The sequence below is a fragment of the Mytilus galloprovincialis genome, unplaced genomic scaffold (assembly GCF_965363235.1).
Source record: "Mytilus galloprovincialis unplaced genomic scaffold, xbMytGall1.hap1.1 HAP1_SCAFFOLD_181, whole genome shotgun sequence".
In the NCBI taxonomy this organism is placed as follows: Eukaryota; Metazoa; Mollusca; class Bivalvia; order Mytilida; family Mytilidae; genus Mytilus; species Mytilus galloprovincialis.
This window is the reverse complement of record NW_027468110.1, coordinates 15840-41095: the sequence shown is the minus strand read 5'-3', so window position 1 is coordinate 41095 and position 25256 is coordinate 15840. Positions and strand designations below refer to the sequence as shown.

The 25256-nt window shown below is 32.5% G+C and overlaps 1 protein-coding gene and 1 long non-coding RNA gene across 2 annotated transcripts; one reads left to right on the top strand and one right to left on the bottom strand.

The window, feature by feature from the left end:
* Positions 1-201: 201 nt before the first annotated feature.
* LOC143060893 (diamine oxidase [copper-containing]-like) lies at positions 202-7867 on the top strand. The gene is made up of 2 exons (XM_076233647.1): positions 202-349; positions 5162-7867. Exon 2 carries the CDS (start codon positions 5176-5178, stop codon positions 7516-7518), a length of 2343 nt encoding a protein of 780 aa, XP_076089762.1. The 5' UTR covers positions 202-349; positions 5162-5175; the 3' UTR covers positions 7519-7867.
* A 3175-nt stretch (positions 7868-11042) lies between these two features.
* On the bottom strand, positions 11043-14020 carry LOC143060894 (uncharacterized). Its single transcript, XR_012974161.1, has 3 exons — positions 13905-14020; positions 12578-12643; positions 11043-11311 (listed from the first exon to the last, which is right to left on the bottom strand). It is a non-coding gene; the product is annotated as an uncharacterized LOC143060894 (long non-coding RNA).
* Between the last annotated feature and the right edge of the window lie 11236 nt (positions 14021-25256).

Here is a 25256-nt window from a genome sequence, read left to right as displayed (position 1 = left end):
TGAAATTATAATGGAAATGCGTATATATATAATGGTAATGAGGGCAAATGCACCGATATATAGATGATATATACAAGGTACTACGCAACCAATATACATTTACGGTCTTCTTGGCAGATGCCATATATTAGTGTATACATGCTGTCAGTGTTTGTATGCTTCTCTGATAAACTGTTTAAAATATATCATAACATAAATTATTTCATATTAGAGATCTGTCACTGTTTACCATGTTCAAGTTATTTTCGAATGTTTTGAACGAATCTATCATTGCTTAGAGGTCGAACCGTAATATTATTTCAGAGCAGTACCAATAGTGATTAACGCTCGGATATATTATTTCAGAGCGGTAAGATTATGCAATTTTTAGGTTCTACCGAATAGATTTATATAACTAAATAATGTTTATATTGTTCAATAGTAATATAATTCAAGTTCATTTGAGAAAATTTTATTAACTTATTAAATTTCAAAATTTAAAGGGATAATTATACATGTAAAAGGTTTATAAAAAGAAAAATGGGGGTCAATGGGCAAAAATTTGTAAGGCATTCAAATGGATAAAACCAGAGGATTTCGAAAATCTGACAAAAAATTGCAAAACATGACAAGCGAACATGCTTAATTTGTTCTTTGTTTTGTCTCTCGATTCTATCGTCACTGATGAGTCTTTGGTAGATCGAACGCGTTTGAGGTTAGTCAATCACGAAAAGTCTACTTCATGTTGGGTATCATTAATACGATTAATTTTTGGGAGATTGGGTTTCATATGTCAGACACGTACATATCTAACAATACTCATTGGTATGCTTCGGGGTTTAGAGTGGCGACCAATTAACTCTGAGAAAACATGGTTGCTAAGGTTCCAGCTGAAGCCTACCTCCGGGTATAGGACTTTCTTGCTGAGTTGAGTACCCATTGGTTGCCTTAGGCTGTTTTCTGCTCTTTGGTCGGGTTGTTGTCTATTTGGAAGAATATTCCCCGTTCTCAATTATTTATTCTAAAGCTATATTCAAAGAAAGAACTAGCTGCTCTCATTTTTAAATCGTTGCATGTGATGTACAGCGGACGTATAGGTCTAAAATTAAAATAATATACCCGGCTATTATTATGATTTTGCAAACTGAAAATAGCAATTAAAACGAACGCTAAAAAAATAACCAAGATCAAAATGCACAGGCAATCAAAACATATGTTTGGTGCATTTCAAACGTGTACAGGTACATGAAATATAAGCTTCATTTTTCACTGATCTGATTAAAATGTTATATATAGGTACATGCATATAGTTGAATAAATAAGTTGTGGTATTTTTACATTTTTTTAAACTCCTGCTTATCTGCACGTTTTGTTTACAATTACGACATATTAACGATATAAATAGTTTTCATGTTTGAAACTAATTTATGAATTAAGATAATATATAAGTTTCAATGAGCGCATTATGCTGAAGTGTCTGAAAGTGTATCAAGGGGTAATCGATAAGGATTTTTCCAATTTTCTTTGACTCGATGTCACCTCGGAGTCCCTGTTAATGTATATTGATAAAATGGTCGTTGAGACAGAAAGTCTATATATTCTTTGCATATTTTTGAGATTAGAGTTTAACAATTAATTCATGAAATTTGTGTATTTATTTAAAATGTTATATACATTTTTTTAGTAGCTATGAACTAATCATGCTAATTGTCAGTAACTACAAGTACTACTCTCAGATCTGAACATAGTGTCTTTTTTTGTTTTGATGGAGGTATATATACCCTACAAACTGTATGTTTATTAGAATAGTAGAATAGATTGATATACAATTGGATGTCAATTATATATACATGTAACTGTTATGTAGTACTACTAATATTATTATAATCTATAACAACAAACCACAGTATACTGAAGCGTATCACTAAAATATAATAGTTATTACGGTTAAGTTGAATTCACTGTCGTTTATTCATCATCCACATACGAACTTGTCTCGGAAAAAAATATGTCTCTGTACATTAACATCACTTTCAGGTATAGAGATTTGATTTTTTTCTGAGACAAGTGTATGTAACCAATCACTTGAGAACTTGCGGACATCCGATATTCAGTACTTTGATTATATTGTTAGTTCTTGTGTTGTACTGTAGCACCAATGTCCCATGTTATTAGAGGAGAGTTGGCGTCTTCAAACAAATCCAACCCGCCACATTCTATACGTGCCTGTTCCGTCTGGAGCCTGTAGTGTCACATCTTTTAAAAAATGTTTTGTTATAAATTATACCTCAAGGTTTTTTTATTTTTTAAATTGTTCTGTATTTTTCTTGTTGGTGGGTTTTAAAAGCCGACGTTACGGTATGGATTTTTATCATTGTTGAAGTCGATATGGTCAAAATTCCAATCCTAAATATCTGTGTTTGAGTTCAAATATTCCCAGTTTATAAACTCTCTAGAGAGCTGTGCACCTATTATATCCAAAACACTGCACAGTTTTATCAACATAGATCCGTAACACCTCATCGAGATGAATATTTTGAAATAATAGTGTACAAAGAAGGAAGGAACTTGATACTCGCTCATATAATATATACAATGTATATTAGAATAAACATATGTGTAGATTTTTATATTGGAAGGGGGGATATCTTGGTAACCACTCCTGTTGTTGCATAAATTGATAATTAATTAACTCATTTGGATAGAATTTTGAAATCTGTTTACTTTTATCCTGCATTTCCGGTTGTTTTGTCGTGTCACAGAACAGCCGTCTTTGGCCTGTTTTTGTTCGCTAATACTATTTCTAACTTTAAAAAAAATAAGATTTTTACTTCTTGTTTAAAACCATTTTTGTTTTGTCTATGGAAAAGTTGAATCCATCACTATTAAGTGTTTTGGAACTAACGGGGTGTATTAATTATGCACCTATGGAAAATGTCTTGGTAAGCATAAAATCATGTTTTTTTATTCGCATAAACTTCCATTCATAAACATATAGTAAACTAATTATAACGATAACTGCATGTTTAATATTCAAAGCAACAAAATCTTCTAATCTAAACATTTATTGCAGTAGAGGCTGTGGTGATTAATCAATCTTCTCATAAATATTTATCAACGTAATAATAAACATGTAGTTAATTTTCTCAGCGTATTCTCAGTGAGACAACCATATCAAACATGTTGTTTTATCAGAAAATAAACAACAGTCCTGGCATGGCTCTCCAATTAAGGTTCATACAAACACAAACTCGGAAAATACAATCCAAGTCGCCATTGAATTTTAAATAACAGTTGAACAGTTGAAATCCAAGTAAATCAAAAAGGTGTAAGTGAACATACTTTTCTTTTTGATTAAGTTAGATAGATTACACTTGGGTTCTAGAAATAGTTGTAAAAACTATAGAGTTTCATTATAATGCGTCCTTCCCGTATGCAAAAGACTAAATGACATTAAAATTAATCATCATATTAACAACCATGTGTCACCGTACGACCTTTAACAGTGAGCAAAGCAAAAACCTCATAGTCAGCAATAAAAGGCCCGAAATGACAGTTCAAAGAAGAAAAATAACGACCTAATGTGTGCTCTGCTTCTAGAGAGTTATCAAATATATCAAAATTGTAGATTACGTGTTTTCTGTTTGAATTCATGCTGGCAAGTTGATTATTTCCATATCTTTCTGATTATACATTTGAACGAAAAAAAGGAAAGATTTCACAAATGTTTGTTGCATCCAATCTTCGCTTTGGGGCCTTCTGTAAACTAAGGAACACCTTATTACATTAGATATCGGATGAAATTATCTCTGGTTTGTTATGTTTTGAAAAAGTATTGAAATATGAATTTCAGGTTTTTACTTGAGGATTGTCTAAATAAAACTAAAATATATCGAAATGTAAGTCATGAAAGCATATTTCAAAAATGCACATTCTTTATAATTTCAAGTAAAAAAAATCGTTATCGTTTAACTTCTAAAAAATCCAAAAGGGTCCGAATTTTGCGTTCGTCAACAAATCTGGCCGTAAACGCTGAACATAGAACATATATATCATATACATTTGTACCATTAATCATATAAAGAATAAATCTGAACATTACCTACATACAATGTTCTCAATGCAATCGCCTGGCATAACAGCAAAAATCAGCACGATAAGATCTACAAGCAGAAATCAACCGTATTGGTAGATAGTGTCGTTCCCTTGTATTGCTTCTTGTGTTTTCTCAGAAACTATAAAAGATAGCACCAGACTTAAAAATGAAAATAAAAGGTAAAATAGTAAGATAAATGTAAATAACTGATAGTCAGAATATTTAAAATCGTCAGTCGACTCGTCATTGAATTACTGCCCTTCGATGGAGATTTTTATACATTATGATTTTGACAACTTAAAAAGAAACTGTTTACACATAAAATTACCAGGGAGAGAATATTTACAAATAAGTCAAATATTAATATGATAGATAACCTGAAACTTTGAACGGCAAAAATAAACAACAACAAGAAAAGATTTATTCCTAATCAGTTATCATTCAACTGAAACTATTGCATTGTATCAATTGCGTACACAATGACTCGATAGGTGAACGATACAGAACCCCATGAACCTCTATTACAAACTAGTTAGGTTCCTAGCAAGTTCCAAAATGGCTTTCAGTCGTCAGTCTTAGGCCACAGACCACAATTAAATTCTCTATTAGTTCTTTATAACATTTTGTTGAAATAAAAAAAAAATGCACCTAATCTTTTTGTCAAATTTTTTGTGTGTGTAAAGAACAGTTCTAGTCCAAAAATATATCCAACATTCAGAAAGATGATCTGCTGTATTTTACAAATTTAGCCAATACACATCCATACCCCTATGGACAAGTCAAGAGATGTTCCCAGAACTGTAAATATCATCTTTTTGCACCTGGCCTAATCACTCTTTCCATATTAAAATCAGTTAAAATAAAACATCCAAAAGTTTATTTCAGTTCTCTTCTTTCATTTCTACCCCAGAAAAACTAAGAAATGTATGAGACAGGGAAAGAAAAAAAATAAAGAAAAAATACACTGTAATTAAAGAGAACTATATTCGCCAGTAATCTTTGTTTGCTACAAATGCCACTGATCTATTTTTTTTTTCCAATAATAATAAAAGTTAATTAAATCTTAATATATCTGTATATTTGCAGGAAAATCTTTCAAAATGGCAGATAAAGTGCCATCTAAGACAAAAGAGGTGGATGATAAGGGCAAAGTTCAGATTCTCCAGCTGGCGGTGCTTTCAGCCATTGTACTTCTGCTGGCAGTGTGTATCATAATTTTATCAGTGTTTTTGTCACGTGACAAGATGGAAATTTGTGATACTGGATATACCGTACTGCCAAGAGACTACGAACATCCTTCTGTATTCGATGGACTAACACCAGGAGAATACGAAGCAGTGAAAACGTACATGTTCACCAAGACCAATTTAAGTCTTGTTCTCGCAAGTGAAGGAACACCAAAGAACGCTTACATTTTTATGATTGACTTACTCTTACCTCCGAAAGACAAGGTCATTGAGCATCTGGATAATGGCATGAAACAACCTGAGAGAAAAGCGCTTGTAGTTTTGTTTAGAGGAGATTTATCTACCGGGTTAGTAGAGGAATATGAAGTAGGCCCGCTTAGTTATCCTAATTATCACAGGAAAGTTAATCCTCATCCTATCCCTTTCAATTTCAGGCCCATGGACGATCCAGAATACGGGCGTCTGTTTGAAATTATTACAAAAGCCTGCGAAACACTTTATCCCCTTCTAATAGAAAGCTATGGGCTAGCATACCACAACTGCACGTCAAGCAAAAACTGTATGCAGTTTTATGATGTAGCTCCACGCGGCATAAATGATGAAGAAAGAAGGTCATGGTTTTGGGGCTTTAGGGATGTTGAAGGACTATATCTTCATCCACTTGGACTTGAAATCCAAATCGATCATGTGCATCGAACATTTTCAGATTGGAAAATTCTTCAAATAGTTTACAATGGTCAAAAAAGAGCATCTCCTGAACTTTTAATCGAAGATTATAAAAAGGGAAATATAAAGAAATTAAAAATACCCACACCTACACCTGAACAAAATTTATATTCAACGTACAAAAGGAGAGGGGAAAGTGAAATGAAAGAACCATTACAAGGACCAAAGCTAATAGAACCAGATGGTCATAGATACAAAATACATGGATTACATGTTACGTATATGCATTGGGAGTTCAACATCAACACGAAGGCTTCAACCGGTGTACAATTATTTGATATTAAATTCCAGAAAGAACGTATTGCGTATGAACTATCGTTTCAGGAAGCATGTGTATTCTATTCAGGATATGGACCCGCTCAAGGCATAACGAATTACTATGACGTGTCCTGGTTTATAGGAGCGTACATCAATGAACTGGTTGTCGGAGTAGATTGTCCAGATACTGCAACATTTTTGGATGTTGATTTCTTTTTAAAATCCGAAAACCCTTTCCGAATAAAAAAAGGAATTTGCGTATTTGAGGAACATGCAAGTGTTCCGTTGAGACGACATTATGCTTCCGATTTTCATGGAAGCTATTTTTTTTATGGTGGTTTAGGAGATTATCGTTTGGTTGTCAGATCTATTGCAAACGTCTGGAACTATGACTACATATTTGATTACATATTTCATTTGAATGGGGCCATAGAAGTGCAAGTTTATTCAACAGGATATGTGCAATCAGCTTTCCCGCTAGACGATGAATTACGATATGGAAGTAAAATGGCGTCATTTATGATGGCCAATATTCACCAGCATTTATTTCATTATAAAGTAGATTTAGATATAAATGGTCGTTCAAATATGTATTCTACTCTAGATATATCTACTGAAACTTTTAAATCGCCTTGGTATTCAAATTTTAATAAAACACAATTTAAATTCGAATTGAACAAAAAATCAACTGAAGAAGAAGCAAACTACAAAACCGCAAATGAAGCAAGGTATGACATTTTCTATAACGACCAGGTTGAGAATGAATTCAAAAACAAAAGAGCCTATCGAATACTTAACCACGGGAGAACCCCGTATCTGTTATCGAAATCGTCAGAAACCAATGCCGCACGTTGGGCAAAATTTCCATTAGCAGTCAGTAAATATAAAGATAACGAGATATCCAGTACTTCTATTTATGCAAATAACGGACCACGAAATCCCGTCGTCGATTTTGAGAAGTTTATTTCAGATAACGAGACTTTAAAAAATGAGGATCTGGTTGCCTGGGTAACTTTAGGCGTTTTACACATTCCTCATACAGAAGATATTCCATCTACAACCACAGCAGGATCCCAGGTGCGATTTTTTATTTTACCGTTCAATTATTTTCCTGAGTGTCCAAGTATGTCGTCTCCAAATGCAGTTCATATCACTCCTAAAGGAGAGAATGGTATAAATCTTAATACATTTGGAACCAGTCATAAGTCTAATTGTGTACAGAAACAAAACGGACCAGCTTCATATGATGGCAGAGTTTATGATGCTAACTAAAACAGAGTTAGGTATTGTGCCCAACAGGTTGAGAATTACGGAAGTATATATATGAGTTTTTCGTGTTTCTTATTAGTTTAAACATATTTAATTATAGTGGATTGGGAAACAAGTTTTGCAACTTATATTAATCCCTTTCCACTTTGCGGGTACGAGTGCTGCCTTGTAGCGGCATTAGCCTGCTCTTCTTCGAAATCTACAAGGGTGTTTCTTATTTCTGTTCTTCCCCACATTTGGATATCTAGGACTATACTTTTTGTGATAGTGAACTATAACATGCAAATTAATCATCAATGTCATCATGATTTACATTATTAATACAAATACAATGTATAATATTTCCCCGTAATATTTGATATTTTTTTGTTTTGTTAATTCTATATAGACAATAATAGTGCATTGACTTGACATATCAACGATATAAGGATGAGGCTTAGAAACGGGGAAATGCGAGGCTGTGCCGAGCTTTTTCCCCGTTTCGGGCCGAATCCTTATATCGTTGATATGTCAAGTCAATGCACTATTATTGTCTTTATACTGCAATCTAAAAAAAAAAACATTTTCAACTGTTGTCTAATGCGTTAAGGTTATTTATTTGATTTAAATACTGGGGGAAATCCCCTTTAAAAAGGCCTTATATCATGCTCGCGGAGAAATATACAACACAATGAAATGTACATTTACCTGTTGATACCCACACTCGATGGTGATCGAAATCCTTTGAGTATGGACTAAAATATCAACCATAAGCATAAAACATAATGATTTATAGGTTGCAAAAAAAAAAAAAATAACCAATGAAATATATTTTTCCAATAAATTCAAAATAAACAAGGTTAAGTCGTTCCACGCATCGTTGTATGCATATGAAACAAAAACAGGTTGAAGAGGTCGTATGAATAATTAATTATTATTTCGGCAACTTCTATTTAAATATCGTGATATCGGGTCAGTGACTGTATATGACATAGAAATATACAGTCAACGCATTTTGACTGCTCAAATAGAACGAGTGCAGTATAAATGAATATATACTGCAGCTGTCTTATTTGAGCAGTCAAATTGCATTGACTGTATATTCATATGTGATATACAGTCACTGACCGTATATCACCTTGTTTATGACGTTGACAATGCGTTTCCGTAGAGTTTTATTTATGACGTAAATAAAACATACAGGTTCGCGGAAATTTTACGTTGTCCGCTCCGTATTAAAAAATGATGCTTTTTACCCTAAATACTTCATTTAGAACACTTATAAGAGTTGCAGTATATAAAGAATAACTATACATTGTTTCGAAATATCAATCGGTTATTTGTACTCGGCTCGAAACAGGTAGAAATGCTCGGCACAGCCTCGCTTTCTACCTGTTTCTAAGCCTTGTACAAATAACATTGATATTTCGAGACAATGTATGGTTATTCTATATATAACATACTTTGGCTTATTTGTATGTTTGAGGAAATCGATTATATAGATATAAGAAGACGTGATATGAGTGTTAATGAAACAACTCTCAATTCAAGTCACAATTTGTAAAAGTAAACCATTATAGGTCAAAGTATGGTCTTCAACACGGAGCCTTCTTGGCTTACACCGAACAGCAAGCTATAAAGGGCACCAATATGACTAGTGTAAAAACATTCAAACAGGAATTCCAAAGTCCAATTAAAAAAGAGTTAGCTAATGCATTACAAGTTTTAATTTCAGGGCAAATTTACAAATCGCAACTAAATAAAAACACAAGCGGCTATAAATTTGAAATTTGGAGTTAATATGAAATAAAACCGTAATTTTCCCAAATATTGTGATAAACATCCACAAGTACATGTATCCACACTATAACCGGTTCTTACAAGGAGTAGATTCAATAACTGCGTTGAGTATAGAAGGATTTTACCCCCCCCCCCCCCCCCCCAAAAAAAAAAAAAATAAAAAAATAAAAAAAATAAAAAAAAACACTTGAAAGTACCTTGGTGTATAGAAAAATTTATTGTAATAATTTTTCGCATTCACAGTCACGTCCTGTCGAAATTGGGACGGTAATTAAATGCCTAGTTTACAGATGTTATTCAGCTCTCTATACTCGTTCGTTAAAATTCTCAAGTGCATTTGTACATGTAACAACTTTGGTCAAAAATGGGAAAATTGAGCCACAATTAAGCAAGTCGACATTTACAAATTACCCACCCTAAGGCCTTTATACTTGTCGAACCATTTACATGCATATCTATTAGGGAACACACATTTACGATGCTGGACCAGAGTAAAACACTCAATAGCAGGCCAAACAGGATGAAGTTTACTGTCTATAAAAAGTTGTGGTATGATTGTCAATGGAATCTATAGAACCAAGAGTTCCAAGAGGTGAAGTTGAAATAATTCCTTCGTTAATTTTAGGGACGCCATCACGTTGGTTGACCGATAGCGGATATGTCGTAACTACAATACTGTCACCCATTTTTTTTTATTGCCGGGTATATATGAACATGGGAAACACGACGGGGGTCTCATGTGGAGCAGGATCTGTCTATCCTTTCGGAGCACCCGAGACCACCCTCAGTTTTTGGGGGGTTCGTGTTGCTCGGTCTTTAGTTTTTTTCTAATGTGTTTTGTGTATTATAGTTTGTCTATTTATCGTTTTCTCTCTTAAGCATGGCGTTGTCGGTTTAAATAAGTTAACCCTTTGGTATCTTTCGCATTTTTTTTAAAGGTACCCGTACAGCCTTCAACAATGACGACACATACCGCATAAGAAACTATAAAATATCTCAAAATACTACATGACTGTAAAACAATTAAAAGGAAAAAAATAACGGCATGGTTGTCGTCTGTTTGTGTGGTTCATAAGTGTTTCTCGTTTTTTATATAGATTAGACCGTTGGTTTTCCCGTTTGAATGGTTTTACATTAGTAATTTTTGGTGCCCTTTATAGCTTGCTGTTCGGTGTGAGCATAAGCTCCGTGTTGGAGACCGTACCTTGACCTATAAAGGTCTACTTTTATAAATTGTGACTTGAATCGAGAGTTATCTCATTTGCACACATACCACATTTTCCTATAAATTATATATGATATGTACAAAACGATAAATGAAAAACAAATATAATTTGACAACAAATGGCAACCACTGAATTACAGGTTCCTGACTTGGGATAGGCACATTCAGAATGTGGCGGGGTTAAAGTAGTTTGCTCGTACCAAATACTTCCCTAACTTGGGACAATGGTGTAACAGTACAACATAAGAACGAACTATCAGAATCAATTAATGACGGCATAAATCATTAGATCGATTCAAAGCATAAAAAGCACCTAAAAGACACAAAAGACAAAAATACAGATCTGAAAGTACTCGCAATTATTGAAAGCTACATGCATTTCAAAGCCAATAACAATCAATAAGAAAATTGAATACAATATCAATCGAGGCAAAATATTGATGTTTGTTTGCTGAAGTTTTCGACCACACCTTATTATACATGTAATATTAATAGAGCTGCGACTATAGAAATAAAATGAAAATTCAGTAAGAGATTTTTTTAAATAAAAAATACGAATGCACTGTAAACATGATAAAAATGTATAAATAATTTAATGTCAAGTTTGTGGTAGAGTAACTAACGTCCCCTGAACCGCCTCATACAGATTGGATCGACTCTACACCGACATCGTCCAGGCACTTTTCTTTCACAAATTCCAGCACAACCTGCACACGTGGGTCTCATGACTCTTCTAAATACCTTCCACCATCTAACGGCTTCAGCTAAAGGTGGATTATTTGAACACAGTTGCTACAATAGAAGCATAAATATATATTTAGTAATTTAACTTGAGGGGGGGGTCTGTTTTTATATATTTTAAACATTTATTAGGTAGTATATTATATATTCATATTTTAATCGTTGCTCCCCTCTGTCTTACAGTTATGTGCTTGTTAAACAGTAAAAGATACAAAACTGAGATCTTAAAATATCTGTTCACATATAAAACGCCCTTTACTCTACTTTTGTTATTGGGTAGCTGTCTCAATGGCGATACTAAAACATCTCTTTTTATTGAGACACCATATCGAGTTGGTTGGCAAAAATACTGTTTCACAAATAACTTAACGGATACGTTCCTAATGTCGTTACTACAATTCCGTCCTCTTTCCCGAATGTGACCTACCGAATTACACTTATTACCAGGTTTGTACTTACATGATCTTACATGAGCAACACAACGGGTGTCACATGTGGAGCAGGATCTGCTTATTCTTTAGGATCACCTGAGATCACCCACCTCCCCATTTGTTGGTGGGGGTCATGTTTCTATGTTGTGTATTGTGCACTATTCTTTGTTGGTATTTTTTTTTTTTATCCATGGCGTTGTCAGTTTTTTTTCCACTTACGAATTTGAATGTCCCTCTGGTATCTTTTGCCTCACTTTTATTCCTTATACTACAGTATTTAGGGTATAAATGGTTTGTATAATTTCGAAATTCGTGTAACTATATATTTCTTTGGAAAAAAAATTAGCGTATATATAAAATACACACACAAGTAAAATTGTACATCTCCCCCATATTGAATTTCAAGACGGGTTTCCAGGTAAGAATTTGAAATATAATTCTGTTGACTATCTCAGAAACCAAATATAAATAACTTATATTTTGAGTTTGGAAACGGATGTCAATTCAGTTTACCAAACACCGTAGAAAATGTTTTTTATCCGTAACTTATGATTCCAATGAAATACAAAATAAATTGAAAACAAATTACTTACACTTGCAGAAAAAATGTGTATGAAAATCTTAGAAGTGGTAAAGAAATATTGCGATAATTAAGGGAACAAATTTGGATAGAACGAGCGAGTCGATCGATCCAAAAAACAACAGATGCTGGTGTTGTGTATTAATAACGAAGACAGGGGCGGATCCAGCCATTTTTAAAAGGTGGCAGAGGGTCCAAACATATGTCCCGATACAAATGCATGATCGTCCAAAATAAAAGGAGGTTCAACCCCCGGAACCCCCCCTTAGAATCCGCCACTGGAGGATGAATAATATCTATACTTACTATCGATACGAAGGTCAATACGAAAAAAGCCAACTTGAGATGTAAAGAATTCATCGTCTATAATTTCTGAAATATAAAGAATATATGGTCTGAACATTCAATTGTTGGGTCAGTACAGTTGATGCTTATGCGGTTTTAGATGCGAGTAATATTATGAAAAGGTTTTTAACAATTATTGACAGTTTACTGGGTTGCATTTAATATCGTAGAGGCTACATAGGGCTACATAAGTAGATTTATGACTATTGAACGTGTAGCTAGCATAGCTGGCCTGCTACAAATGTACATAGATATTGATAGCAGCATAGTTGGGTATTTAAATCTATGATAGCGCTACTAGGCTAGCTACACGTTCAATAGTCATAAATCTACGTAGCCCTATACATGTAGCCGCTATGATATTAGGCGAAATATACTTTTATAAAACATTAAACATATTTAGAACTCGTTGAAATGCTGAACATGCTGAATAGAGAAGAAAATGAAATGTGTTGCATATTATACTTGTCCATATTGAAATAAAGTTCAATAGTTTTAGAAGTTCTAAATGTGGATATAAAATATCATAAACATAAGTCCTATTTACGTATGCCACGCAGATCGCATAAACTATACAGTATGTCTTACATTTGATTATAGTTATAAAACTTGTCAGTAACCATGGTAACAATGTTTACTGAATGGTTATCATGGTTTCAGCGAAATTCATATTAAGACCCAAATAAATGACTCACTGCTTCATTGTCGTATACTGAACGGTCCTAAAAAGATATTCAAGTCGCTATTTCGAATTCCCAACAAATTAAAACAAATATATTTTTAAAACATCTCTATCCGACCATATATCTTACCTAGACACTCATCTAAGAAATGATTTTTTACAAGAGGGATGCTGAGAAATTAACAATTATACACGACATCCATTAATATACTAAGCTGGCATTGAAGAAAACTTAAATTTTCTGATCGAAAGTTTTTTTCCCATTAAGACATAATGATCTTAATTATATTCTGCAATGCAAAAACCAATTTGAAGTTAGGTGTAAATTTTATTTCCATTCCGTAAGTAAAAAAACCTAATCCCCCTCAAAATTTAATGTCATTTTGATTTTTTAGTACTAATTTTAAACTGCAAAATTGCTATCTAGGTGCCAACATTAATTAATTAAATTTATATTAAGCAATATCTAATATGACGATCAAATAAAATTTATTGATAAAAAAAAAGTATTTGTATCCACTGACCGCGTGTCCGGTGCTTGTGGTTACTGTCCAAAACAAAACATAAATTCAACCAACAACCCCCTTTTACTTATCATACACTTACCTTAGTAATGGTTTGTCCAGAAATAAACTGCTATTCTACTGAATCCGCTCTTCGACTTCGCTATTTATTCAGAAATAACTGGAGTGGATAAACAAAAACAAACTTTCAAATGATGCTATTAATAGCGAGGATGGCCACTAACTAAAACCTTTCTAGAAATGTTGTTTACTGTTTATATCGCGTTACTTTTCGATAATTAAACCCCTGGAATTCTACGAAAAGTCACGAAGGTGCTTATATATGAAAAACAACAATGGTCAGTTTGATGATTTCCTAAAACATTTGGGTCAAACAACGGTGGCGTCATCCCTGTTCTACGAATTGTTAGCTTTATTGAAATATTATAGTGTATGCTGATCAGCCTTTAGTATTTATCAACAAATGTTATTGTAAACAGGTGGAAATGCTATAAATAACCTCGTGACCTGAAACCTCTTGACCACAGTGAGAAGGTAAAGTTTCTGTCGAATATAATAATGCAATTGGTACGTTCATATACTTGGGGCCATATACTCTGAGGCCATATACGTGTACTTAAAATCATCGATTTTAAAGACGTTATTCATAATGATTGTTTTCTCGTTGTAATCAAATAAATAAAACGATCACATTGACCAACTGAGGACTGGACGGTAAAACCAATACCAGAGAGGGAACTTAATTGTTTAATTGATCTCAGACATAATGAAAATTGCATGAAATAATCTGTCAATGGACGTTTAATAATCATGACTAATCAGTCAATACATTATTGAAATAATGAGATTGAAATACAGCATGTTTGATAAATTTAGCATTGAACTGCTCTTTTCTGTAAGTCGTCGAACCCCTACAATAGTACTGAAGCGAAAAAGTTTGGCTAGGATGTCAGGCCATCTTTGAGTTCGAACATCGAGGTTCGATGGTTCTATCCGTGCTCTCCCGATTGTTCCACTAATAAAATCACTGGCCTCAATGTTCTTCTTCTTTCTATTATTCCCTATAAATTACTACCCAGAGTACCACTACTGTTGTAATATAGTAAGGCGAGTCTATGAGTCCCGAGTTTAGTAAAATCAGTTTTGACTCATTTTCCAAACTGTTGAGTTCAAGGTTGTAAAATGGTTTTTAACTGAGAACATAATTATATCATCATTTTATAGCAAAACTACTTTGAAATTTTTTTATAAATATTTAATTTGATGTCATTTATTCCTCTGTTTTTTTTTTATGGAGACTAAAATAATACATCATATAGCAATCAATTTCTTACCACTGTTGACTCGCAAACGCCATGGCTAAAATTACGAGTCCGAAGTATCCTACGAACAATGTAGTATAGAAACTAAGCTCAAAGTGAACTTCAGCAACAACTGACTTAATATTAGAGCTTGACTTGCTGATCACTTTTTATTGTCAAATTAAAAAAAAAATGGCAAAAACTCCAGAGTTGATTTTTAGCCATATAGGCTATGTTGATTGTCTGGCAATGTCACCGAACACATTTTAAAAACTATATATCCTAGTGATGATTGCTACAACGTTTGGTTAAGGTTGGTCCAGAGTTTCAAGAAAGTTATTTGTGCAATTTAAAGGACGACGACGACGGACCCGAAGTGATATATAATGATATTCTTGATCCTAATAACTATCGTGGTTTGACCATAACTAGTTCAATAGGAAAATTGTTTAATTCTATTTTAAATTCCCGACTAGACAAATTTCTAGTCGAACACAAAATAATTGATGGCTGCCAAATTGGCTTCACAAAAAAAGCTAGGACCTCTGACCACATGTTTGTAATCAAGACAATTATTGATAAATATTGTAATAACCCTGGTGGTAGACTATATGCCTGCTTTGTTGACTTCAAAAAGGCCTTTGATACTGTTATTCACACTGGAATCAAATTGAAACTACTAGATATTGGGGTGGGATCTTCTTTTTACAACATCATCAAAAGCATGTATGAAGTAAGTAAATCATGTGTAAAGGTAAATGAAAACTTAACAAATTCCTTTTCAACGCACCTGGGGGTGAAACAAGGAGACAATCTGAGTCCAAACCTCTTCAAGATCTTTATTAATAATTTGACAAACTATTTAAAACACTCTGAAGACCCAGTTTCAATAAATGATCAAGATTTACACTGCCTTATGTCTGCTGACGATATTGTTTTATTGTCAACATCTTCGAATGGTTTGCAAAAAAAATTGGACATTTTGCAAAATTACTGCAATGATTGGTGCTTAAGTGTGAATACAAACAAAACAAAGGTTCTTATATTCAACAAGGCAGGTAGATTGATTAACAAATATGATTTTATGCTAAATGGTGTAAAACTAGAGTGTGTTAAAACATATTAATATTTGGGTATACATTTTTGTGCATCTGGCTCCTTTACAGTAGCCCAGGATGAATTGTATAAAAAGGCTCTAAAAGCCTATTTTAAGTTATCTAAAGATTTTTTATCCTTGCATCCTTCAGTCAAAACAAGCATGCATGTTTTTGATCATACCATCAAACCCATCTTGCTATACAGCTGTGAGATATGGGGTGCCTTTAATCCTATGTCGTCTATAAATATAGAAATGGAATTTTTTCATTTGACCATATTTATTCTAAATTACCTGCTGAAAAACTTCATACTAAATTCTGTAAATTTATTCTTGGAGCTCCAAAAAAAAGCACCAATTTTGCAGTATTAACTGAGTTGGGAAGACTACCAATATATTTTAACATGATTAAAGCAATGACTAAATACTATTACAGATTAGAAAAGTCAGACACTAACTTTCCATTGTTATATAATGCATTTATAGAATCAAAGAAATTGTATGAGTCAAAGAAACCATCATGGTATATGTCATCTGAAAAACTTCTTTCACTGATTAATAATTATCAAATATCCTCAGACATGGCTAAACCAATTGACACCAGAAAACTAAGAATTGCCATGTTAAAAGATTGGGAAAAGAATCTCAAAACTCACTCAGAAGGAAAACTTTGCACATATGTTACGTTTAAAGCAAATTTTGGTTGTGAAAAATATCTTGATATTGTTAAAAAAATTTGAAGATAGACGGAGTCTAACAAGATTTCGCATATCTGCTCACCATTTACTTATAGAGAGAGGTAGATATAGTAATACTCCCCGACACGACACAATAGAATATGTAAGAGATGTTGTAGTAATGAGGTCGAAGATGAAACACATTTTCTTTTTAACTGTGATAGTTTATCAGATCAAAGGAAAGACATGATAACAATGATAAATAATTGCTGCAAGAATTTTCAATATCTTGACCCTAAACAAAAACTGATATGGTTAATGAATAATGAAGATGAGAATTTATTATCAGAATTATGCATGTTCATTAAGAAATATGAAAAGTTTTAATGGGATTTATTTCCCTCTACTACTTGTAATTTGAACTTTATATTTTCTCCATAGTGAGTTCTAGAGCACCGTCCCTTGATGAATATTGTCCAGTAGCAATGTTAACCCTTGCTATTGTGCATTAGTCATGAGGAGAATCACTATTGGAGTAATCTCATGTATCTGTAGCTAGTTCTGAAGGATCCCCCTTGATGACCTTTGCATTGTTGTGATAAAGTCCCTCACTACTGTGCACTGGTCATGAGGAGAACTACTGCAGATTGAGATACTATATTCCCGGTTCTATTTTTACTATTTTTTAGTGTCCGTATTTTAAAATAAACTTAATATCATATCCTTTTAATATTAAATCGGCCTCATTGCACTCAATGTCTCTTACTATAATTATATCCTACATTGCTCATATTATCAATTTATTATTTGTGTATTACTTATTGTGTATTTCACTAATGTTTATATAATCATTGTATTATGATGTTTTTTGTATCTTACCTGACAAGGGCCCATGATTGGAAAAATAAAATAATGTCTAATGTCTAATGTCTAATGGTCCGAGAACACAATTAATTCGTAGTGCATTTCTTTTAGAACATAAATGAAAATAAAAAAAATCCCACCTGCGCTTTCTCAAAGAAACTTTTACAGTGTGTTGTACTACTTTTGGGACAAATTATATCAAATTTATAGAAAACTTCATCGCCTCTAACTCAAAATATGGCCAATTTTATGTTTAGGGCGTCTTGAAATCTTTTGACAGCTTCCGAAGTGCTCATTTTCAACCTTTTTCAGCTGGACCAAATCACTACTTTCCTTTAAAATTCTGGACCCAAATTTTTTTACAGTGTAATTTCAACCCCCTTCTTGCAATTTGAGGCAGTGAACATGGAGAAATAAATTTGGAAGGGGTATAAAAATTAATGGCAAGTAACCCACTGTCAACACTAGGGACTATATTTGTGAACAACGAAAATCAAGGGACGACAATGGTGGTCTCGGACCTAATAGGGTAGAAAGAGTAGACAAATCTTAAAAAAACTTGGTATGAACAAAGCTTAATGTATTATAACACTACTTACAAAGTTTCATGACAATAGGATGTATATTATAGACATTAAGTTTAGTTCTATACTCATCTTTGCGTGTAAAATTTTGACGTTAAAATTGAAAAATTTCAACTATCAACATTTGGGGCTTTAAAAATTTAAATATTGCAAAAAAATACTTGTTAAATGCCTTAATATATAACTTATCATGTACTAAAAGCAATAGAGTACTCATTTGATTTATCAGACTTGGCATAATTATTCATAAGTCAAATTTATATGAGCCTGCGCCTAAAAATTCAGGTTTTTCAATGAAGTGGAGCCTTACATGAAGATGTAATATTTTCCAGCAATTTTAAATTTGTGAAGCTTTTTGGTTATAAATAATCCTTACATATGTATTTAAAGTACTTTAAATGGAAAGAAAAGTTACAAATAACATATCATATTAGTTTAAAAGGGTCTTAGGCCAAGTAAGACTGGAAAAAATTTAGGGTCAATTAAGGCCGTGCCACATATTTACATTTAAAAATGCATATTGAGGCTATAAAAAATAAAAATGTGTGTCTTTTTTATCATTTCTATACTCATGTGACATGATACAACAAATCTGAGCACAAAAAGACTCTTGCAAATAACTTTTCTTACAAGCAGTATGGGCTGAAACAAAGATTTTTGCCTTTTTAGGGAAAAACTTTCATGCAATTTATTCTCAACAGGCTTATATTTAAACCACTTGCTATCCTACAGAAGAAAAGAAATATAGTATGTGAAATGGAACAGGTACAATAGACATTGTAAAGTGCATTTGATACAAATTTAGTGAAGTCTCTAATATGGACATCAAATTTTATATACCAAGCTCCCCACTATTGCCTTCATCCAAACAAGGCGTTAGACAAGGGTCATTCATACAACACATTTTGCACATTTTATCTGAGATAAACTTCTTTTCTGTAGATTCAGAGTTCATAAATAAGTAAAAGAAGCAGGTAAAGGCATAGAAACACAAATATTGACACATAAAAACCTGTCAGATAGAAAGTCAGGATGCCATTTATGCATCAATATTGAAAAAGTTATAAAATGCCTATTTTGACCATAAAATGTCAAAATTGGTCGTTTTGGCAGAAATTCTATAAAATAAAAGTTTAAATCCTTTAGTTTCATGCTATTTGACAAGTTGACACCATCAAATCATTTAGGGAAGTTGCCAGAGTACAAATTCTATATTTACAGATTTCACCTCTTAGGTCCGAGAACACAATTAATTCGTAGTGCATTTCTTTTAGAACATAAATGAAAATAAAAAAAATCCCACCTGCGCTTTCTCAAAGAAACTTTTACAGTGTGTTGTACTACTTTTGGGACAAATTATATCAAATTTATAGAAAACTTCATCGCCTCTAACTCAAAATATGGCCAATTTTATGTTTAGGGCGTCTTGAAATCTTTTGACAGCTTCCGAAGTGCTCATTTTCAACCTTTTTCAGCTGGACCAAATCACTACTTTCCTTTAAAATTCTGGACCCAAATTTTTTTACAGTGTAATTTCAACCCCCTTCTTGCAATTTGAGGCAGTGAACATGGAGAAATAAATTTGGAAGGGGTATAAAAATTAATGGCAAGTAACCCACTGTCAACACTAGGGACTATATTTGTGAACAACGAAAATCAAGGGACGACAATGGTGGTCTCGGACCTAATAGGGTAGAAAGAGTAGACAAATCTTAAAAAAACTTGGTATGAACAAAGCTTAATGTATTATAACACTACTTACAAAGTTTCATGACAATAGGATGTATATTATAGACATTAAGTTTAGTTCTATACTCATCTTTGCGTGTAAAATTTTGACGTTAAAATTGAAAAATTTCAACTATCAACATTTGGGGCTTTAAAAATTTAAATATTGCAAAAAAATACTTGTTAAATGCCTTAATATATAACTTATCATGTACTAAAAGCAATAGAGTACTCATTTGATTTATCAGACTTGGCATAATTATTCATAAGTCAAATTTATATGAGCCTGCGCCTAAAAATTCAGGTTTTTCAATGAAGTGGAGCCTTACATGAAGATGTAATATTTTCCAGCAATTTTAAATTTGTGAAGCTTTTTGGTTATAAATAATCCTTACATATGTATTTAAAGTACTTTAAATGGAAAGAAAAGTTACAAATAACATATCATATTAGTTTAAAAGGGTCTTAGGCCAAGTAAGACTGGAAAAAATTTAGGGTCAATTAAGGCCGTGCCACATATTTACATTTAAAAATGCATATTGAGGCTATAAAAAATAAAAATGTGTGTCTTTTTTATCATTTCTATACTCATGTGACATGATACAACAAATCTGAGCACAAAAAGACTCTTGCAAATAACTTTTCTTACAAGCAGTATGGGCTGAAACAAAGATTTTTGCCTTTTTAGGGAAAAACTTTCATGCAATTTATTCTCAACAGGCTTATATTTAAACCACTTGCTATCCTACAGAAGAAAAGAAATATAGTATGTGAAATGGAACAGGTACAATAGACATTGTAAAGTGCATTTGATACAAATTTAGTGAAGTCTCTAATATGGACATCAAATTTTATATACCAAGCTCCCCACTATTGCCTTCATCCAAACAAGGCGTTAGACAAGGGTCATTCATACAACACATTTTGCACATTTTATCTGAGATAAACTTCTTTTCTGTAGATTCAGAGTTCATAAATAAGTAAAAGAAGCAGGTAAAGGCATAGAAACACAAATATTGACACATAAAAACCTGTCAGATAGAAAGTCAGGATGCCATTTATGCATCAATATTGAAAAAGTTATAAAATGCCTATTTTGACCATAAAATGTCAAAATTGGTCGTTTTGGCAGAAATTCTATAAAATAAAAGTTTAAATCCTTTAGTTTCATGCTATTTGACAAGTTGACACCATCAAATCATTTAGGGAAGTTGCCAGAGTACAAATTCTATATTTACAGATTTCACCTCTTAGGTCCGAGAACACAATTAATTCGTAGTGCATTTCTTTTAGAACATAAATGAAAATAAAAAAAATCCCACCTGCGCTTTCTCAAAGAAACTTTTACAGTGTGTTGTACTACTTTTGGGACAAATTATATCAAATTTATAGAAAACTTCATCGCCTCTAACTCAAAATATGGCCAATTTTATGTTTAGGGCGTCTTGAAATCTTTTGACAGCTTCCGAAGTGCTCATTTTCAACCTTTTTCAGCTGGACCAAATCACTACTTTCCTTTAAAATTCTGGACCCAAATTTTTTTACAGTGTAATTTCAACCCCCTTCTTGCAATTTGAGGCAGTGAACATGGAGAAATAAATTTGGAAGGGGTATAAAAATTAATGGCAAGTAACCCACTGTCAACACTAGGGACTATATTTGTGAACAACGAAAATCAAGGGACGACAATGGTGGTCTCGGACCTAATAGGGTAGAAAGAGTAGACAAATCTTAAAAAAACTTGGTATGAACAAAGCTTAATGTATTATAACACTACTTACAAAGTTTCATGACAATAGGATGTATATTATAGACATTAAGTTTAGTTCTATACTCATCTTTGCGTGTAAAATTTTGACGTTAAAATTGAAAAATTTCAACTATCAACATTTGGGGCTTTAAAAATTTAAATATTGCAAAAAAATACTTGTTAAATGCCTTAATATATAACTTATCATGTACTAAAAGCAATAGAGTACTCATTTGATTTATCAGACTTGGCATAATTATTCATAAGTCAAATTTATATGAGCCTGCGCCTAAAAATTCAGGTTTTTCAATGAAGTGGAGCCTTACATGAAGATGTAATATTTTCCAGCAATTTTAAATTTGTGAAGCTTTTTGGTTATAAATAATCCTTACATATGTATTTAAAGTACTTTAAATGGAAAGAAAAGTTACAAATAACATATCATATTAGTTTAAAAGGGTCTTAGGCCAAGTAAGACTGGAAAAAATTTAGGGTCAATTAAGGCCGTGCCACATATTTACATTTAAAAATGCATATTGAGGCTATAAAAAATAAAAATGTGTGTCTTTTTTATCATTTCTATACTCATGTGACATGATACAACAAATCTGAGCACAAAAAGACTCTTGCAAATAACTTTTCTTACAAGCAGTATGGGCTGAAACAAAGATTTTTGCCTTTTTAGGGAAAAACTTTCATGCAATTTATTCTCAACAGGCTTATATTTAAACCACTTGCTATCCTACAGAAGAAAAGAAATATAGTATGTGAAATGGAACAGGTACAATAGACATTGTAAAGTGCATTTGATACAAATTTAGTGAAGTCTCTAATATGGACATCAAATTTTATATACCAAGCTCCCCACTATTGCCTTCATCCAAACAAGGCGTTAGACACAAGGGTCATTCATACAACACATTTTGCACATTTTATCTGAGATAAACTTCTTTTCTGTAGATTCAGAGTTCATAAATAAGTAAAAGAAGCAGGTAAAGGCATAGAAACACAAATATTGACACATAAAAACCTGTCAGATAGAAAGTCAGGATGCCATTTATGCATCAATATTGAAAAAGTTATAAAATGCCTATTTTGACCATAAAATGTCAAAATTGGTCGTTTTGGCAGAAATTCTATAAAATAAAAGTTTAAATCCTTTAGTTTCATGCTATTTGACAAGTTGACACCATCAAATCATTTAGGGAAGTTGCCAGAGTACAAATTCTATATTTACAGATTTCACCTCTTAATAGGGTAGAAAGAGTAGACAAATCTTAAAAAAACTTGGTATGAACAAAGCTTAATGTATTATAACACTACTTACAAAGTTTCATGACAATAGGATGTATATTATAGACATTAAGTTTAGTTCTATACTCATCTTTGCGTGTAAAATTTTGACGTTAAAATTGAAAAATTTCAACTATCAACATTTGGGGCTTTAAAAATTTAAATATTGCAAAAAAATACTTGTTAAATGCCTTAATATATAACTTATCATGTACTAAAAGCAATAGAGTACTCATTTGATTTATCAGACTTGGCATAATTATTCATAAGTCAAATTTATATGAGCCTGCGCCTAAAAATTCAGGTTTTTCAATGAAGTGGAGCCTTACATGAAGATGTAATATTTTCCAGCAATTTTAAATTTGTGAAGCTTTTTGGTTATAAATAATCCTTACATATGTATTTAAAGTACTTTAAATGGAAAGAAAAGTTACAAATAACATATCATATTAGTTTAAAAGGGTCTTAGGCCAAGTAAGACTGGAAAAAATTTAGGGTCAATTAAGGCCGTGCCACATATTTACATTTAAAAATGCATATTGAGGCTATAAAAAATAAAAATGTGTGTCTTTTTTATCATTTCTATACTCATGTGACATGATACAACAAATCTGAGCACAAAAAGACTCTTGCAAATAACTTTTCTTACAAGCAGTATGGGCTGAAACAAAGATTTTTGCCTTTTTAGGGAAAAACTTTCATGCAATTTATTCTCAACAGGCTTATATTTAAACCACTTGCTATCCTACAGAAGAAAAGAAATATAGTATGTGAAATGGAACAGGTACAATAGACATTGTAAAGTGCATTTGATACAAATTTAGTGAAGTCTCTAATATGGACATCAAATTTTATATACCAAGCTCCCCACTATTGCCTTCATCCAAACAAGGCGTTAGACAAGGGTCATTCATACAACACATTTTGCACATTTTATCTGAGATAAACTTCTTTTCTGTAGATTCAGAGTTCATAAATAAGTAAAAGAAGCAGGTAAAGGCATAGAAACACAAATATTGACACATAAAAACCTGTCAGATAGAAAGTCAGGATGCCATTTATGCATCAATATTGAAAAAGTTATAAAATGCCTATTTTGACCATAAAATGTCAAAATTGGTCGTTTTGGCAGAAATTCTATAAAATAAAAGTTTAAATCCTTTAGTTTCATGCTATTTGACAAGTTGACACCATCAAATCATTTAGGGAAGTTGCCAGAGTACAAATTCTATATTTACAGATTTCACCTCTTAGGTCCGAGAACACAATTAATTCGTAGTGCATTTCTTTTAGAACATAAATGAAAATAAAAAAAATCCCACCTGCGCTTTCTCAAAGAAACTTTTACAGTGTGTTGTACTACTTTTGGGACAAATTATATCAAATTTATAGAAAACTTCATCGCCTCTAACTCAAAATATGGCCAATTTTATGTTTAGGGCGTCTTGAAATCTTTTGACAGCTTCCGAAGTGCTCATTTTCAACCTTTTTCAGCTGGACCAAATCACTACTTTCCTTTAAAATTCTGGACCCAAATTTTTTTACAGTGTAATTTCAACCCCCTTCTTGCAATTTGAGGCAGTGAACATGGAGAAATAAATTTGGAAGGGGTATAAAAATTAATGGCAAGTAACCCACTGTCAACACTAGGGACTATATTTGTGAACAACGAAAATCAAGGGACGACAATGGTGGTCTCGGACCTAATAGGGTAGAAAGAGTAGACAAATCTTAAAAAAACTTGGTATGAACAAAGCTTAATGTATTATAACACTACTTACAAAGTTTCATGACAATAGGATGTATATTATAGACATTAAGTTTAGTTCTATACTCATCTTTGCGTGTAAAATTTTGACGTTAAAATTGAAAAATTTCAACTATCAACATTTGGGGCTTTAAAAATTTAAATATTGCAAAAAAATACTTGTTAAATGCCTTAATATATAACTTATCATGTACTAAAAGCAATAGAGTACTCATTTGATTTATCAGACTTGGCATAATTATTCATAAGTCAAATTTATATGAGCCTGCGCCTAAAAATTCAGGTTTTTCAATGAAGTGGAGCCTTACATGAAGATGTAATATTTTCCAGCAATTTTAAATTTGTGAAGCTTTTTGGTTATAAATAATCCTTA